Here is a 16,747-nt window from a genome sequence, read left to right on the forward strand (position 1 = left end):
CTTTTAAGACTGTTCTTACTTGTGCCGACACCCAGTTGTCTTGAGGGAGACAACATAGACTTGGAGCAGATGCTGCGTTTTTCGTAAACCTGATTTTGTCTCAGAGGAACCAAAGACTTTTGAAATTCTGCTTCATATAGAACAGCTGAATAAAGGCATTTTCCTTACAGCTGTTAGCATTAGGGAAACTTGCTGTACTGCACTCATCAATTTGGGGCGTTTATGCACCCGGCAATCGATGACCTCAAGGAGCTTTAAAGTCTTAACGGGAACTTTGCATTTTCTTCTTAATCTTTAAAACGTGGCACCTAAACTCAGGATTGGCGTGTGCTCTTAGGATATTTGAATTGTGCCCCAGTTTAGAGGCTGTGCATTGAACATCTACCAGGTTATGTAAAGGACAAGATGTCATCCCTTCTGGGCTGGTAGCAGATTTCAGAAGAACTCTTGAGGAAGTGCCCCCTAAAATAGGACACAGCAATACCTGGGCTTCCCGGGCACGCACGCGCGCATGCACACGCACACACACCCCCCTCAGCAGTGCTCCTCGGCACTGTTCATCCTGGCAGCGTTTACAGCGTGGAGGCAAAGCCGAAAGGATTTGTGTCCGGTGTGGGGTTCGCTGCTGCAGCCCCCTGACTGCTGTGGGTGGGTGCGCAGGCCCAGACCCACATAGCATGCAACCGCACCCCTACCCCTACACACACAGTGGGGGCTGCATGGCCGCCTCTCACCCGAGAGTCTGAGAGCCAGGAGAGAAGCCAGACTCACCCAACCGTTTCAGAGTGCATAAAGGAGACATTTTAGGCTTACAGTCCATAGATCTGTTTGCTTGTAACAGACAAAGAATGGAGAGTCGGTATTCCTGGGTAACTACTATGCGTATTTGAAATAAAAGAAAGTGTGAAACCTCTGCATTTTTAGCTTTTCAAAGAATCATCTCTGAAAAGGAATTAATTTAAACCAATTCCTATAAAAAGCAAGTCTATCAAAATAAACTTTAAGACTTTCTATGTAGTTCGGGGTCATTGTTATTTTTACCACATTTCATTTGTAAAAATAAGCAACTACTTTTGGTTACAGTGTTTTTATTCATATTTAAACTTTTTTTTTTTCTCTTTTTTTCTTTTTTTTAAACATTTTTTTTTAAATAAATAGTTTAACATAGGAATATGTATGTATTTCTAAGTATTAAGAAGCTGGTGGCTTTTTAAATGTATTTTTGAAAAATGTATTATGTATCATACAAAAGAGAGATCATATTACTCCAAAGAATGAAAGTCAGCAAACTGAAAAGTTAAAAAAAAAAAACAAAACTGAGGTGAGAAATAAATTTACTAATGTCAATTTTTAATTTGAAAATTGAGTATAACAACAAATTTAATATAAGAACAGATTCTGTTGTTGTCGAATTGTTCTCTTTTGTGGAAACTGCTCGACTTTTGTCTCGACAGTTTTTCCCCAAGATTTTAACCGTATTTATCATACTTAAGTTAAGGAATAGCTCGAGTAACGCACCTTAGATAACCCAAGGGCTGCTATTCACTAAGATTTTAAGCTACTGTAATTTTATGGAATTTATTTTAAAGTGTTCTTTCATCGGTACCAGCCCCCAAAGTCTACCTTAACTGTCTCACAGTTACAATAAATTACAGTAGACTCGAAACAGGATTCGTTGAAGGATTACACCTCCCCCACCCTTAGGATCCAAAGGAGGAAGGCCTGGCCCATCGGACTTTAAAATGACAAAAGGGGTCGGGGAAAGGGAGCAGAAAACACAGGCTCTTGCAGATTTCCTCCGAGCAGCCCTTCACACCCTGTTCACTTCTCTACAAAGGTATGAGTGGAATGGCTTTTCTAGAAAGGGCTTCAATGAACATAAAGGAATTCCTTTCTCTGGGAGGCCCAGTGGAGGGAGGGCCGAGTCAGTCTTGAACTGGGCTGATTTCTCAAATCCATTTGATTTGGCATTTTTGTCAACATGTTAGGACCCACTACAATTTTTTTCTTCTTTTTTTGTGAAAGAGATACATATTTATTAAAATGCTTCCTCTTCCTCTTCCAGAGCCTCACAGAAGTCAGGAAACGATATCCCCAGCTTAAATGTGCAGACTAAAAGATGGAGGTAATCATATCAGGTTGCCATAGTAACTGCTCTGTTAACTTTTCTCCGAGCTGCTGGCTGCCTGGAAGCCGGCTTGCAGAGGAATCTTCCTTCATGTTCTAGGCTATGAAAACTGTGATGTTTGTTTAGGCAAGGAAGTTTTTCCTAGTACACGTTTTATTTTTCAAGTACATATACACTCATCGTTAAGCGTATTTATGTTCTCATTTATAAATCTATAACGCTCTTCTTTCCTAACAGTAACCTTTGATCTTAAACTGCTCCGAAAGCCTTCGTGGTTTGTATCTATTTATACAGCCCCCAATGGTTAATGACAAGGTAGACACAAAAGCATTTTACAGTACTTTATTGAAAAATGTCAGGTGAATCTCCTGCTCATCAAACCTGCACCTTCCTGGAATCATGGTTTAATTACGGGTCTGGACAGCACAAAAATAATACCCCAGGCTTATTTTATGTGTGCACACACTCACAACAAGCTGCTCATGAGGTATGGCTAAGTGCTGTGTAGGGGTGTATGCCTATAATTCTTCTGACCCTGTCTCTTCACTGCAAGACACATGTTCCTAAATTTGCAAATTGTACCATAAGGCAACTGACACCTACGGAATGAGGCAGGTCCTCATAGTGACACTGGGTGGGCAACAGGTCCTTTCACATTTTAAGAACAGTTGACGTAGGTGCACTTTGATTCTAGCACAGTGAGTTAAAGACATTTGTGAACAACCTTTCCACTCAGAAAGGTGGACATAGTTTCCTAAAAGTAAACCATTTTTGAAAAAGCAGCAAAATGAGGGAGCGTTTATCGTATGGAGCAGATTGAAAAAAGGGTGGTTCAGTGCATTGATCCACTGCAGAACCATGATAGAATTTTTAAATGGTGAAATCTTGAAGCAAAAGTACAAAAATAAAACAAAAATTAATGGAAGTTTATTTTAAAAACACTGCTGGTGCTTTTTTAAAAAAACATTATTTGGTTGTGCCGGGTCTTAGTTGCTGCATGTGGGCTCCTTAGTTGTGGCATGTGAACTCTGAGTTGCAGCATGCATGTGGGATCTAGTTCCCTGTCCAGGGATTGAACCCCGGGCCCCCTGCATTGGGAGCACGGAGTCTTAGCCACTGCGCCACCAGGGAAGTCCCTGCTGGTTCTTTATAAAAAGATTTCTGTTTACCTGTTATACACATGACATGTTCATATGGAGTTTTCTTGCTCTGTATAAAATGCAGAAAACGCTGAAGACAACAAGTACATCATTTTCATTACATCCCTTTAGCATGTTTTCTTCCACAAGGCGCAGTCCATTGACAGTCTTCCATATTGCACATGCAATGTAACTAACTTTATTAGCACTACTTGTAGCAAACACGAGCCTAGGGAATTACAGGTCTGTGTGGGCCAGAGGGATTTTGCCTTGTCATCAAACTTGACAGGGGTAGCCAATCCACTGGGCACCGAAATCATCCACATGTCATTCTCATAAAATATCTGGCTATATATATATATATATATATATATATATATATATATATTTGCATTTAATGCCTATTCCATATATTTCTGAAGGTGCTGTTCTCAAGAGTTCATGGGGTAGGAGGGAATAAGAGCTTGTGAACGCACTCGTGAAGCGCACCCACGTTCACCCCCTTGTCTGGGCTTGTTGATGTTTGTATTAAGGAAAGGGTTAGATCAAAACAACAGCTTTTAATTAGACTCATGAATGACTTTTAAAGACAACGGAGTTGTCCGTTCATGGGACTTAAATCATCACATTCTGCCTTGACTTAATCTAAAAGAGCTCTGGATACAGGAAGCTTCCAGGTTGGCCACCCACCGGCACCCCTGACTGCATCAGGGTGGGGTTTCCTCCGCAGAGTTGAGGCTATCTGTGGAGCGGAGCCTCCTCCAAGCCCCCAGAGGGACTGTTACTGAACATCGGGGACACGCAAGGCGCGCAAGCCTGATTTCAAGGTGAGGAAACCAAGTCCCCCCAAAGACGGAGTAGTTGAGGCCACACGTGGGCGGTCGGGGACGCTCAGCTACGCCCTTTCAGAAAACCCGGCTCTTGCGGAACAAAGGTCGGACGGTCACGTCTCCCCAACGTCGCCGCGTCTCTGTCCTCTACACGGACGGTTATGGCATCTACGGTAAAAATCTAAAAGTCGGCGGTGGAGTTCTAGTAAAATAGTTGTCTCTGTATAAATTAATTTAAATCGTGCATATACGTCTCGTCCCTCTTGACTCGGCTGGACTTGGTAAAATGGGAGCCAAAGAGGCTGGCCTATGGCTTCTCCCCGCGGGCAGCCCCGCGCGAGACTCCGCGGTCCGGCCCGGGCGGGTCACCTGCCGTTGGTAATGATGACCGAGGCGCCCAGGTAGTGCGGCAGGGGCGCGCCGGGCGGCGAGGCGGCGGCGGCGGCGGCGGCGGCGGCGGCGGGGTCGGGGGCCCGGGGTCGCAGCGCGCCGGCCCCTGCATCGGGGGCGCCGGGGCCGCCGGCGAGGGCGGGGGCGGCGGGCGCAGCGCCCCCCAGCGGCCCGCGGCGGGCCAGCACGCGGTGGTAGTTGAGCAGCACGAAGGGCAGCTGCGCCGGCGTGCCCGGCGGCTCGGGGGCTGGCGGCGCGCAGCACTCGGGGGCCGCGCGGGCCAGCGCCAGCCGCGCGCCGTCGCGGGCGGCCTGGCGGGCGGCCTTGGCCGGGCCCAGCGCCGGCTCCTCGCGGTAGTGCCCGCAGCTCGGGAAGCTCGGCAGCGGTGGCGCGGTGTCCTCGCCGAACCTGCGCGCGGCGGCGGCGGCGGGCGCTGCGGGGACAGGCGACACGTTAGACGCCCGCGCGAGGGAGGAAGGGGACATGCCCAGAGCGACACCAAGCCGGGGGGCCCTGGGGCCGCCACCACCCCTGGGCCACCCCTGCCGCCCGCGCGCTCGAGCCCCGGAGCCGCCCTCGCCCCTTCCCGCGTGCGTGCCGGGCCCGCGAGGTCCAATCACAGGATGCCAGTTGCAGTGTTCTAGCAGCCACAGGAAAAAGTGAAGAGAGACAGATGGAGTTAGTGTTAGTAAGATACTTAATTTAATGCAGCATAGCTAGACTATTATTTCAGTGTGTAATTAATATAAAAATCGGGAGAAATTGTATTCTTTGTTTCTGTCTTTGAAATGCAGTGCAGACACTCCGAGCACATCTCATTGCACTGGCCGAACGGGGTTGGTGGCCACCATATTGGACAGCGTTGGTCCAGAGGCTTCCTCGGCCCTAGTGTTAGGTGACCCCAGGCTGCCGTGCGCTTTCTTGCTTTCACCTCAGTGGGGAGGGTGAAGCGGTTATCACCCTGCTCCCTTTAGTCATAATTAAAGTAATGACCATCGTCACTAATTAGATGTCTGCAATCAACTGGCTCCCCCCCCCGTCTTTTTTTTTTTTTTAATATTTATTTATTTACTTATTTGGTTGCATGGGGTCTTAGTTGTGCCATGCAGGATCTAGTTCCCTGACCTCGGATCGAACCCAGGTCCCCTGCATTGGGAGCGTGGAGTCTGAACCTTTGGACCACCAGGGAAGTCTTTTTTTTTTTTTTTCCAACCTTAAGACATCCTTCCTCTTCCTTTAATATCAAAAAGTCTAGGAATTCGATCACAAACTGCCCCCAGTTGGCATCTTTGGTCCGTTATTTACCAAGTGACTGACAAATGAAGTGGTTATTAAGCTCTTTCACTTTCAAAATAGCAATTTAAAAAATCAAATACTGTGTTATCTCATTGGTCAACTCCCGCATACACACAAAAATAATCTTTTCAACTCAGTCTCAAGTGGATAGTATTTTCAGCTGTTATGAAAACCCTCTGCTTTGTTTTTTTCCTTTGGTCCTTCCTTGGTTATTTGAGGGATCCTATGCGCTGATGGGTGCTGGGGATTCAAATCTCTGGACTGCCTGAGGCCAAAAGGCAGAGCTGCCCTGCCCTGGCTGCTGGCATGTTCTTTTTTAAACTGGCTACTTTTGAGAAACATGTCCTGTTAATCTCCAACAAGGTTAGATTTCTCCTGGGATCTAGCCCTCTTCCTGTCTGTGGAGACCAAATTTATCTCACAGGCTTGTAAAGACTGGGTCACAGCACAGAGCAAGAGGTTCACAAAGCAGCCCTAGGAGCAGCAGAGAGCCCCAGCTGCCTGCAAAGAGAGAAAGGTGGGAGGGGGACTCCAGGGAGCTCTCCTTACGCTGGTGACTCTTCTCTGGGATTCAGTGGTCCCCGCAGGACATATGCACAAACCTCGTCTACAGTCTGAGCAGTAGTTAGGTCTGGGTGAAACAGGAACACACCCCGCTGAGCTAACCCTCAATCCCCACCTTCTACCCTCTGCCTGGGATTGTCCCAAGGATCAGGCAGGAGTCTGCTGGGCCTGGGGCAGCTGGTGGCACCTCCACAGAGGACCTCTGCTTGCCTGCCGCCAGGAGGAGCTGGCTGTGTGCCAGGCCCTGCGGTAGGCAATTGACATGGCCTATGTTCCTGTCTTACAGATGAAGAAACTGAGTCCTGGAGGGGTTGTGCTATTTGCCCTGGGGTGGTGAGTGGCGTTTCTGTCCCTGAGCCTGTGATTTTCCACCACCGCTTCCCACACTTCGAAAACTGGCATGGGAAGAAAACCAATAGTGTTCCATGTTCATTTCTGGGTGGAGCAGAAAGTAATCTTATAAAATAAATATAGCTGGGGGTTCTCAGTACATAGGAAAATCATTTTGCTTCGCTTTTGGGGAGCAAACGGGGCCAGGATTTTTATGGAGGGTGGCCGAACACCCAGTTTCCTCTGCCCTTTACAGTGTCCCTGGTGCCCACGAGGCACACCAGCTCAGTTGCCCAGCTTTCGGCACCCTCGTGAAGCGCTCTCAGTGAGGGCAGGAAAGCACAGCCATTCCCACTTAGAAGCAGAAAAAAAGGGAAAGTTTGCCCACAGTGTGAGGGTTCTTTTTCCATCTGCCACCCACCGACAGTGCTGTGCACAGCCCTGCCCCCTCCCCTCGTGCAAACATGACCCACCTTCGTAGTTTGGCACGAGGCTGTGCCGAGCAGGGTTCACCGGCGGCTCAGAAAGGCTTTTAGCTGGAGACTGGCTGCCCGGCACTAGGGGGTTGGCATAGTGCCACTGGCACTCACCGCTGGCTGGCAGCGTGCTCAGCAGAAAGCGTGCCACCTCGCACGGGGATCCTTGGGGCTGCCCGAACTTGGCCGGCAACATTGGCTTTTTGCTGCTGAAGACGTGAGAGTCCAGAGGGAAGTGTCCGTAATGGTAGGAGAAGGGCAGGCTGTAGGACGGGGCGTACAGAAGGTCGCCACCTTCTGAATGGAGCTGCTGTTCTGGGGGAACTGGGGTGTGGACGGGGGGGCTGGCTCTCCAGCTTCCGAGCTGGCCGCATTCCAGTTTGTCCATTTGGAACGAGCTGTACTGCTGCCGAGCAAAGAAGACGGATGAAGGGCTCACCGAGGGGCGAGCGGCCAACTGCTTTCCGATCCTATAGTGCCCGCCCCATCCCAGGGCTGGGCCCACCCCAGCCACCAGCGCGAGGTCCCACCAGGGACAGGTGCCCAGGAGACAGCACCCCAGGGACCCACCCTCTGGGTGGAAAGATATCTCCTCACCCCAAGTGACAACACACCAGATACATGCAACCACTTGCACCTTCTGAGAGCTTGCAAAAGACTTTAAAAGAGAGAGGGAAGGTTTCCATTAAAATCAAATGTTATGGAAACACGAGGCACCAGTGTTCTGAGCCACGTTTACATGGATTCTAGCAGCTGATCAGCCTCCCCAGTGTAGTCTGTTTCCTAGACCTGACTCATCCCCCTGGATGTTAGCTCTGCCTGCCTTCCCCAGGCCGCGTCTCCACCCTGTGGGCGGGACATCCCAGGGAAACTCCCGGGCTGGGAGACCCCTGAGTGCGTTCAGAGGTTCGTCATTCCTTGAGGTGCCCAGGTGCCCCGAGCCCCTGCAGGTGGTGTGTGTTACCTGTGGGGGGTAAGGGTTTGTTCTCAGCTTTGTCTTCATCTTCGTGTTTTTGGGTTTAGCTAATTTCCTAGTTTCTTGTGAGGTAGACAAGGCGGTCCTCCAGGAGTCCTGGGACTTGGACGTGGACACCTGGTCCAGGGACAACTGCAGTTCCTTGTATTCGATGTCCCTGAGGAACAAAAGAGCGGGACAGGTCATGTCCACGGGCTGTGAGGAAGGGCGGGCTCCGGGACCGTCCCCAGGGCGAGTTCATTCGAGAAGCTCCACTGTGTCGTTTCCACTAAGTGGATGGGGCTGGGGTTTGAGGGACGGCCCACCCTCATTATAAAAGCCACCCCACAGCCTCGAGCTCAGAGCCCCTGGGAGATGCCAAGTGACGTCAGTGTTCTTCGGCAGGAATAGAGGGAGCGCAGTATGGCTCTCTCCCACCGCGTGAGCCCCACGCACGTTTCCTGCGGACACCATTCGCCACTAGGCAGGGTGTCAGGACAGAAATGCTACTGATCAGCGTAAGTGTCTGTGGCCCAGCTGCTTCCCTGTTTAGCACCAGGGAGGTGTGAGTGGGGACCCTTGGCGGTCCAGGAGCCTGGCTTCCAGCCTTGTCCACTTCCACACCAGGGGCCCATTCCTGCCCTAAAGAGCCAACTCTCAGGAGGGGAAGTTGCCCAGAGCCCCAGCCCCAGCCCACGTGGGCCTGTTTGCTCAGGTAGAATCATTAAGGGACTAAAATGCTTTCTCCCGTACAGTTTTGCTAAAATCACTCCACCTCTCAAAAAAAAACACCACCTACCTCTCACCCCACCCCAAACCCCCAGGAACCTGGCACTCACTCTGTGAAAGAACGGAGAGCCTGAAACCTCACTGCATTAGAGAGGACCCTGTTCAGGGTGGGGCTGGGTGCAAAGTGATTTAACACATAATAGCCACGGTGGGCGGAGAGGAACATATGGTCCCAGGTAGACTTAGGTCCCGTTGCTTCTAATGGTATTAACTGCGACTGAACTTAACGTTCTAGAGTTTTGAAGGTGCTAAATATTCACTATCATTTACAACAGGCTACGTAGGAAGACAAGGAAAAAATGGGAGATAGCCCCTGTCTCAAATGGCAGAAGCAGCAGGATGACCTAAATGTCTGTGGGCCCAGAGAGTATAAATTTGTATTCTTGGTCCGGGATGTGCATCCCCTTTCCATCCTGTTCAAGATGGGGGGCATCGCCCACCCGCCCTCTGCCCACTCACCCCCCTCACCCGGACCGTCTGATCCCAACCTCAGCCTCCGGGCATACCCGGCCCTCAGTGCTGATACAGGAATCCTTCAGCCCTTCCCAGGCAACCAGATTGTTCAGTAAAACAAAACAGGAGACAAATGAACAGTTCCAGAAAGACAGAGGGAGAGAGAGATGGTGCTTCCGGGAGCGATCTGATGAGGGCCGGGGGGGAAGGAGAGAGCAAGGAGAGAAACAAATGCGTCTGACTTACGTGAGGACATAATTGACACTCACGATGCAGTGGGGCCGGGACGAGCGGCTGTTGTGCACGACGGTGGCGCAGCTCTGCACCCACACCCAGCCGCCAAGCTTGGACAGCAGCCGGTAGTACTTGGTGGTGACCTGGCCCTTCACCAGCACTGCAAGCACAAGGTGACATGAGTCCTGGGGAACGATTAGGCAGCCCTTCACCTGCCTTGGAGGAGGCTGCCCCCGCGGCTGACCTACAGCCCAGGTTCTGGACCTTTCTGGGGTCAAGGACACCTTTGAGAACTTGACTAAGGGAGTGGGATTTCTCCACAGGAAGATGCACGCGTGCGTGTGCGCGCTCACACGCACGTGCGCACACGCAAGATTTTTGCCTACGATTTCACGGGGTCCATGGAGCAACTCCTCCCCTCCCCTGTGAAGAACTCGAATTTAATTGTCACTGCTTTCACTGGGAGAAGCAATTAGTCCCCAGACGACATTGGCACCTGGCAGAGTGATAACATTGGTTTTGTTTTTTAGTTTCCAAAATGCCATAATTACGTTATAATCCCCCAAACTCATAATAGGTGGAAGGAAGGGGGTGTGTGTGATGTAGTTATTTAAACCCAATAGTAAGTTAAGTGCATTCAACGAAGTGTCACATTGTTGCTGAGTTTTGCTGTTCCCCAGAACATGCGTGTACTCACAGTGAAACTGTTTGTTACTCTACTGCCATTTATGCTTCCTCCCATTAACCCTAGTTTTCCCTGGGCCCACGAATTTCCTATGATGCTCACGTAGGAGAGACCTCTACATGGCTATGTAATTTCTGAAAGCTGGGCCTGCAGGCCCATCTTCTGTGCAGGGCTACAAACTCTGGACCTCTGGGCAGCCCACTTCCAAAGCCTCCAGGGGCACCTAAACTTCACTGATTCCCCTCAGGGCCTTCGGGAGAGCAGAGGGCGTGCTGTGGGGAGGAAGGTGAATTGGTGAGGTTCTTCTGGATCCACAGCTCATACCCACTGACACACCGATTTCATATCTAGGAGTTACTCCTGTGGGAATCATGAGTAATGCAAAGAAAGACTCAAGGGCAAAGAAAGAGATTCCTTGAAGTCCTGCTTATAATTCAGGAGAAAAGGAAGGGGAGACTTACCTGTCTAATAATAGGGAAGAGGGTATATAAGTGATGGGGTACCAAGCAGTCACTAACATGATGATTGATAAGAATTTGTAATATGACGGGGAATACATATGACACAACGTTAAATGAAGGAAAGACAAGACTCAACTGCATAACGTATAATCCTAATTATGAAAAAGTGTGCGCGTGCACACACACACATACACACACATATACACGCCCAACTAACTGTGATCTTGGACAAGTTACTAACTCCCTGTGCCTCGGTTTCCCTGACTATAACAGGAAGATAATCACAGTCCCTACACCATCGGTTGCTGTGAGGGTTAGAGCGTTCGTGTGAAGATTTAGAACGGTGGCAGACCTGCGCGAAGGACTCGACATACTAGCTCTCGTGTATCAGACTGATGAAATTACAGGTAGTTTTCATTTTCTTTTCTTGATTTTCTGAATTTCCAACAAGGAGGGGGTATTCGTTTTATAATCAGAATGAAATTTTAGTTAATTTTCACATGGGTAAGCAGTCTGTCTGGGGGTGGGAAGTGGAAATACAACGTCTGTGAGGCCCCGCACCCCCTAGGGATGAAGCCAGGGTCAAACGCGTAACCACCGTCCAGCCCAGACGCCGAGGCGGGGCTCTGGAACAGCGCAGGACCTGCTCTTTTCTTCCCAGGCTTACCATCGGCATGTCCCTGGCCTCAGCTGGCAGAAGTAAGGTCATGCTGTGGAGTGTGGCCCATGCTGGTAGGAAAGAGCCTCTGCAGTGCTTTTCCTTGTGAGGGTTGCTTTTTTAACAACGAAATACAAGGTTCCTATTTCCAGCTCATTTTCGCATACACTGCCTCATTTACCCCCCTACACACACCCGTGGCAGGTGGGCATCGCCAGGAAAACAGAGCTCGAGGACATGGCTGGGGCCCAAGCCACGTCCTCTGACTCCCATTTCTCAGGGGCCATTGTGTGAGGACGGGGCAGCGGCCTCTCGAAGTTTCTGTGTAGCTACTTATGGGGGTGGGTGTGAGCCAATGTTTAGGGGAGACTCAGTTAACCAATTTGCTTATGGCCCCCAAGGAGAGGCAACATTATCAAACTGAGGTCCCATCTGTGGATTTCCCGAGATGTCATTCTTTCTTCAACAGAAACACCTGTTAATATCTTTGGCTTTGCAATCTATTCCTTGCAGTGCCCCTGGGACTACGACATTATACTTTTCCTTTTTCTTATACTTCCCATTATTTCTTACAATATTCCTAGAATCTCTCCATAATCATCTTAAGCTGAATGCAATGACTACTGGAATATTTATCCCAAATATTTTATATTAGGATTCAAATGGCAGAACTTGCAGAGATTTTATTAGCGCTGACCCTCCCTCAGTCTTCTACGATGAAGCTTTAGATACAGAGACCAAACAAACATAGATGTAGTTGGTTTTTTGTTTTGTTTTTTTTTGCGGTACACGGGCCTCTCACTGTTGTGGCCTCTCCTGTTGCGGAGCACAGGCTCCGGACGCGCAGCCTCAGCGGCCATGGCTCACGGGCCCAGCCGCTCCGCGGCATGTGGGATCTTCCCGGACCGGGGCACGAACCCGTGTCCCCTGCGTCGGCAGGCGGACTCTCAACCACTGCGCCACCAGGGAAGCCCGATGTAGTTTTTTTTTAATTTTTTGGTTTTTTTTTCTTCTCTGTGACCCATGGCAATAATCAGCATATCAATCCAAGGTGAAATCCTAGACACTTAGTCACAACATTCTTCGGTTTGCTCTAGCTCCTCATCCCATCTGTTGAACTTAATAATCTGTCTGAAGGATCCTAGGCCAGAGTGCTAAGAAGCAAGGCCCTGCTTACGGTAGTTAGTGGTACACGGGGGCAGGGAGTAGATGTCCCCTAAGCTGTCAGCTCCTGCAGGCAGAGGCCCTGCCCTTGCACCTTCCTCTGGGATGCAGCATCTCTGACATTCAGGGGATCCACGCCCAGATGAGAGCCAGTGGTCACAGTTTTCCGAGGCCACTCTGGAATGGAACGTCTACTTCCACAAATACACTATCCAGAAAAATAGACGGCCTTCCTGGTTCCTCCAGAATTCCTCCTGGTTCCAGAATTTTTCCTGGAGGCATAGCCATGTCAACGAGCTGGCCTCTGGAAGGAAAGTAAACTTTGGCCTCAAGCATAATATCCATTTCTGTTCTGAATTTTTTTTTTTTTTTTCTCATGTGGCATGCGAGATCTTAGTTCCCCAATCAGGGATCGAACCTGTGTCCCCTGCAGCAGAAGCATGGAATCTTAACCACTGGACCGCCAAGGAAGTCCCAAGAGTAGACGTTTTAAATAGCATGTGGCACGAACCCGCGGCCCCTGCATCGGCAGGCGGACTCTCAACCACTGCGCCACCAGGGAAGCCCCTGTTTTGAATTTTAAGAGCTGAAGAGGACACCAAAAATGCCTGTCATGGGTTGAATAGTGTCCCCCCAAAAGACATGTTCTAGATTCTAACCCCTAGAACCTGCAAATGTGACCATATTTGGGAAAACGGTCTTTGTAGATGTAATTAAGGATCTCAAGGTGCTATCATTCTAATAACAAGTGTCCCTATAAGAGACAGAAAAGGAGAAGACACAGACACACAGAAGGAGATGGAGGCAGAGACTGGGGTTTGTGGCCACAAGCCAAGGACCACTGGCAGCCACCAGAAGCTGAAGTAATCAGGAAGGCTCGTCTCCCAGAATCTCCATAGGAAGCATGACCCAGCCGACACCTTGACCTCCAGGACTGTGAGACAGTACACTACTGCTGTTTCACGTCACTCAGCTTCTGGTATTTGGTTACGGCCGCCACAGGAAACTAACCACCCCTGTGGGGAAGATGTAAGTGCAAATCCCTCTCCTGGCTCTCGTCTCTGCCAGCAGAGCCTCAGGGAGAGCACAGTCAGCAAGACTGGAGACAAGCCACATGGTCCTTTGGGGAGCGGGTCTCGGTGTCCTTGACCCCCCCCATGCCCCTGCTCTACACCTGGGGCTGGAGGGAGTTTGGTCACTGAGACCTGGAAAGCCCTGGGGGGGAAGAACTTCCAGGGGGCTGCATTGTGCAACATCTGCAAAGTGACACTGACCGCAGAAGATGGGCTCAGCCAGACCCATCAAGCCACACCTATAAATGTCCAAACTGCTCCCAGGGAGGAGGACAGCGTGTAGATCGCACTGTGCTTTCTATTATCGATTATTTCCCGTTTCATTGCTCATGGCTCCCCCTTAATGCACAGGCTCCCTGCACCTTCGTCAGGAAGACAAAGCTGCCTCTACCTCTAGACTCTTTTAGAGGGGAGTATCTAGAAAGGACCTGCATATGAATTAAACTCCATCATCCATTTCCAGTCCAGAGGCAAGAGAGGCCAGTGGCGGAAGCCAGCCTCCCTGTGATGTCAATCAAAACTCCTCATGGTAGATTGGAAACTTCTTTCAAATGTATTTTCTATTTGAAGACCTTTGTCCCTGTTCCACGGTTGTGCTACAGAGTGGTTGCAAGCTGACATCCCATGGACTGCATGTGTCCACAGATGTGTTTTGTTGGTGACATAGTGTTGCTGTTACCCAGAATGCCTTTGGATGGGTCATGTGTTCTCCAGTTAGCCACAAGCTCCACCACTCCATATTGCCCTATCTGCACCCACTCATACATTCATGTTATATGACTGGCCCCATAAACATTTGAGTTTGTGGCCCCTGTACGTCATTTAAAGTGCGTTTTCCATGGGCCTACACCAGCCGTCCTATAATTTTGTTATAACAGTTATTGCTTGAAATATGTGGGCCACATATTCAGGCTCCAAAGCCTTGCTGTGACATTGAAATGTTTTCATAGTTGGACACAGCCTGTGTTCTCTTTGGCATTTGGGCTTGGCCCACTCTGGACAGGGTCCTACCTAGAGAACTAGGTGAAATTCATAACTACTTTGGATGAACAGCCATGCAGACATCATGGTTCTTCTAAAACACGGTTGTCCACAAGAATCCTGCCTGGTGTCCCTGACACACATCTTCAAGTTTACAGATATTGATCCCCGCCCCGCCTGTGCACCAAGCTGCCCCCTGCCCACCCCAAGGACCTGCAGGTCAAGCCCCCCGCCATACACAAGAGTCTCCCAAATGCTTTGCAAAGGGAGCAGGGAGGCAGGGAGGCAGGCCCCAGCTGGGAGGACCTTCCCAAGGCCACGGGACAGGGCTGCTAGGGCCTCCCCTCAGCCACCAGGAGGCGGTGAGCCGGGAACGAGCTGGGTCCAAGACATTCCCTAGAGGATCGCCTAGAGGATCTCCTTACAGAAGGTTCTGGGGAAAGCCCTGGCACGTACTCACCTGGAGAGCTCAGCTGGGAAAGCCCAGGACCACACTGACCAGAGGCTGAGGTGCCAGGGCCATCCCAGCCCCCATCTAGCTGGCCCCTGGAAGCCTGTGCTCCCCCAGACCACAAGGGCCAGCCCCGCTCCTGTTCACGAGGCTGACTTTCTGGAAGGCATTGATTCCCTGTCTTGAGGGGCTGAGCTTTCTTCGGACCTCGTGGATGCCTGCTGCTGGTTAAGATAATGTTTTCAAGAATGTGTGGAAACCATATGGCTGACCACGGTCCTGCAGAACCACCACTTGTTACATCCAATGAGGCCTCTAGCAGAGCCCTTCGCCTGGCTCCTGGGTTTCGGACACCGGTGTGGAGAAAGCGTGGCCCGGGCAAACCGGACAGTGAGCTCCCTTCGGACCTGGGTGTCGGCAACTGTTAGTTTTCTTCCTGAGCCGAGTTACCTGATCAGTTGCCAAGACAGTCAGTCTGTACGTTTCACAGGACCAGGAGGCTCCCTGGGGGCCTTGGAGGCCTGAGGGGCCCAGCGGGCGGGTCACCGTGGCCACCTTCAGCTGTGGTGCATGGATGGGAAGCAGTCAAAGCCGCGTGGGTGCCCAGGCCCCGGGGGCAGCCCCCAGGCCAACTCCGGCTGTGGTCGGATTGAAGGACTCGAGGTCCAGTCGCCAGGGGCCACTGTGGGGACCCGTGGGGAGCCTGCAGGGCGGGAGGCTCGGCCGGGCCCCTGAGCCACCAGAGCAGCCGGCGACAGGACCGAAAAGTCACCTTGTGAAGGGACGCGTCCCACCTTCTCGGTCTCCCCACCTGCCCTCCCCAAGCCGGGATGTCCAGCTAAGCTGTGGGGCTGGGACCGTGCCCACCACTCAGGCGAGGGCACAGAGATAATGAAGGGAAGCCCCTCTTACAGGCTGAATTATGTCCTCTCCTCAAATTCACATGTTCACATCCCAACCCCAGGACCTCAGGACACGGCTGCGTCTGGAGACGGGGCCTTCAAAGAGGTGATCAGGCGAAGTGAAGCCACGTGGGCGGGCCCCGACCCAGGATCACTGTGTCCTTAGAAGAAGAGGAGACGACGACCCAGACACACACGGAAGGGAGAGCGCGTGAGGACACAGGCGGGCGTCTGCACAGCAAGGGCAGCAAGAAACCAGCCCTGCCGACTTCTCGACCTTAAGCCCGGTCTGTAGCGCTTCGCTCCGCAGCCTGCACTGATTGGCAGCCCGCACAGCACGTGGGCAGCATGAGGGAAAGCGCTGCCCAGAAGCAAGAGGCCGGCCCCGCGTGGGCAGCGAGCCGGGGGTGGAAACAGAACCGGACAGAGTGGGGGGCTGGCCTCAGCCCTCACGGGGCGGGAGCTTCAGTGTGCAGCAGGGGCCCTGCACAGCGGGAGCGACAGGGCCCCAGAGAGGGGACAGCCACGTGCGCAAGGACAGGCGAGGGGCAGCTTGTGGAGGGACAGTGCCTCACGGAGCCAGGGAGGGGACGAAGCTGAGCACACGCAGTGAAGAGGCGGACCTTCACTCGGGACTGGCCGCCTCACACCCCTCCCCCCACCACGGACGCCCCAGAAACTTCCAGAGGCCCCACCTCCCGCCCAGGCTCCCCCCACCTGGCCTCAGGCCCCCCTCCCCCCTGAGGCCCCATGTCCACCCTGAGTCCCCATGTCCACCCTGAGGCCCC

General features: G+C 51.5%; 1 protein-coding gene across 1 annotated transcript in view; it reads right to left on the reverse strand.

Moving 5' to 3' along the window:
- Positions 1 to 4,462: 4,462 nt before the first annotated feature.
- SIM2 (SIM bHLH transcription factor 2) overlaps positions 4,463 to 16,747 on the reverse strand; it is a 47,026-nt gene continuing 34,741 nt past the window's right edge. Inside the window, 4 exon segments of the mRNA XM_007470493.1 lie at positions 4,463 to 4,920; positions 7,151 to 7,559; positions 8,118 to 8,286; positions 9,597 to 9,744. Of these exon segments, the coding sequence (XP_007470555.1) occupies positions 4,463 to 4,920; positions 7,151 to 7,559; positions 8,118 to 8,286; positions 9,597 to 9,744 (1,184 nt within the window).

Source organism: Lipotes vexillifer, unplaced genomic scaffold, assembly GCF_000442215.2.
Source record: "Lipotes vexillifer unplaced genomic scaffold, Lipotes_vexillifer_v1.1 scaffold402, whole genome shotgun sequence".
Classification (NCBI taxonomy): Eukaryota; Metazoa; Chordata; class Mammalia; order Artiodactyla; family Lipotidae; genus Lipotes; species Lipotes vexillifer.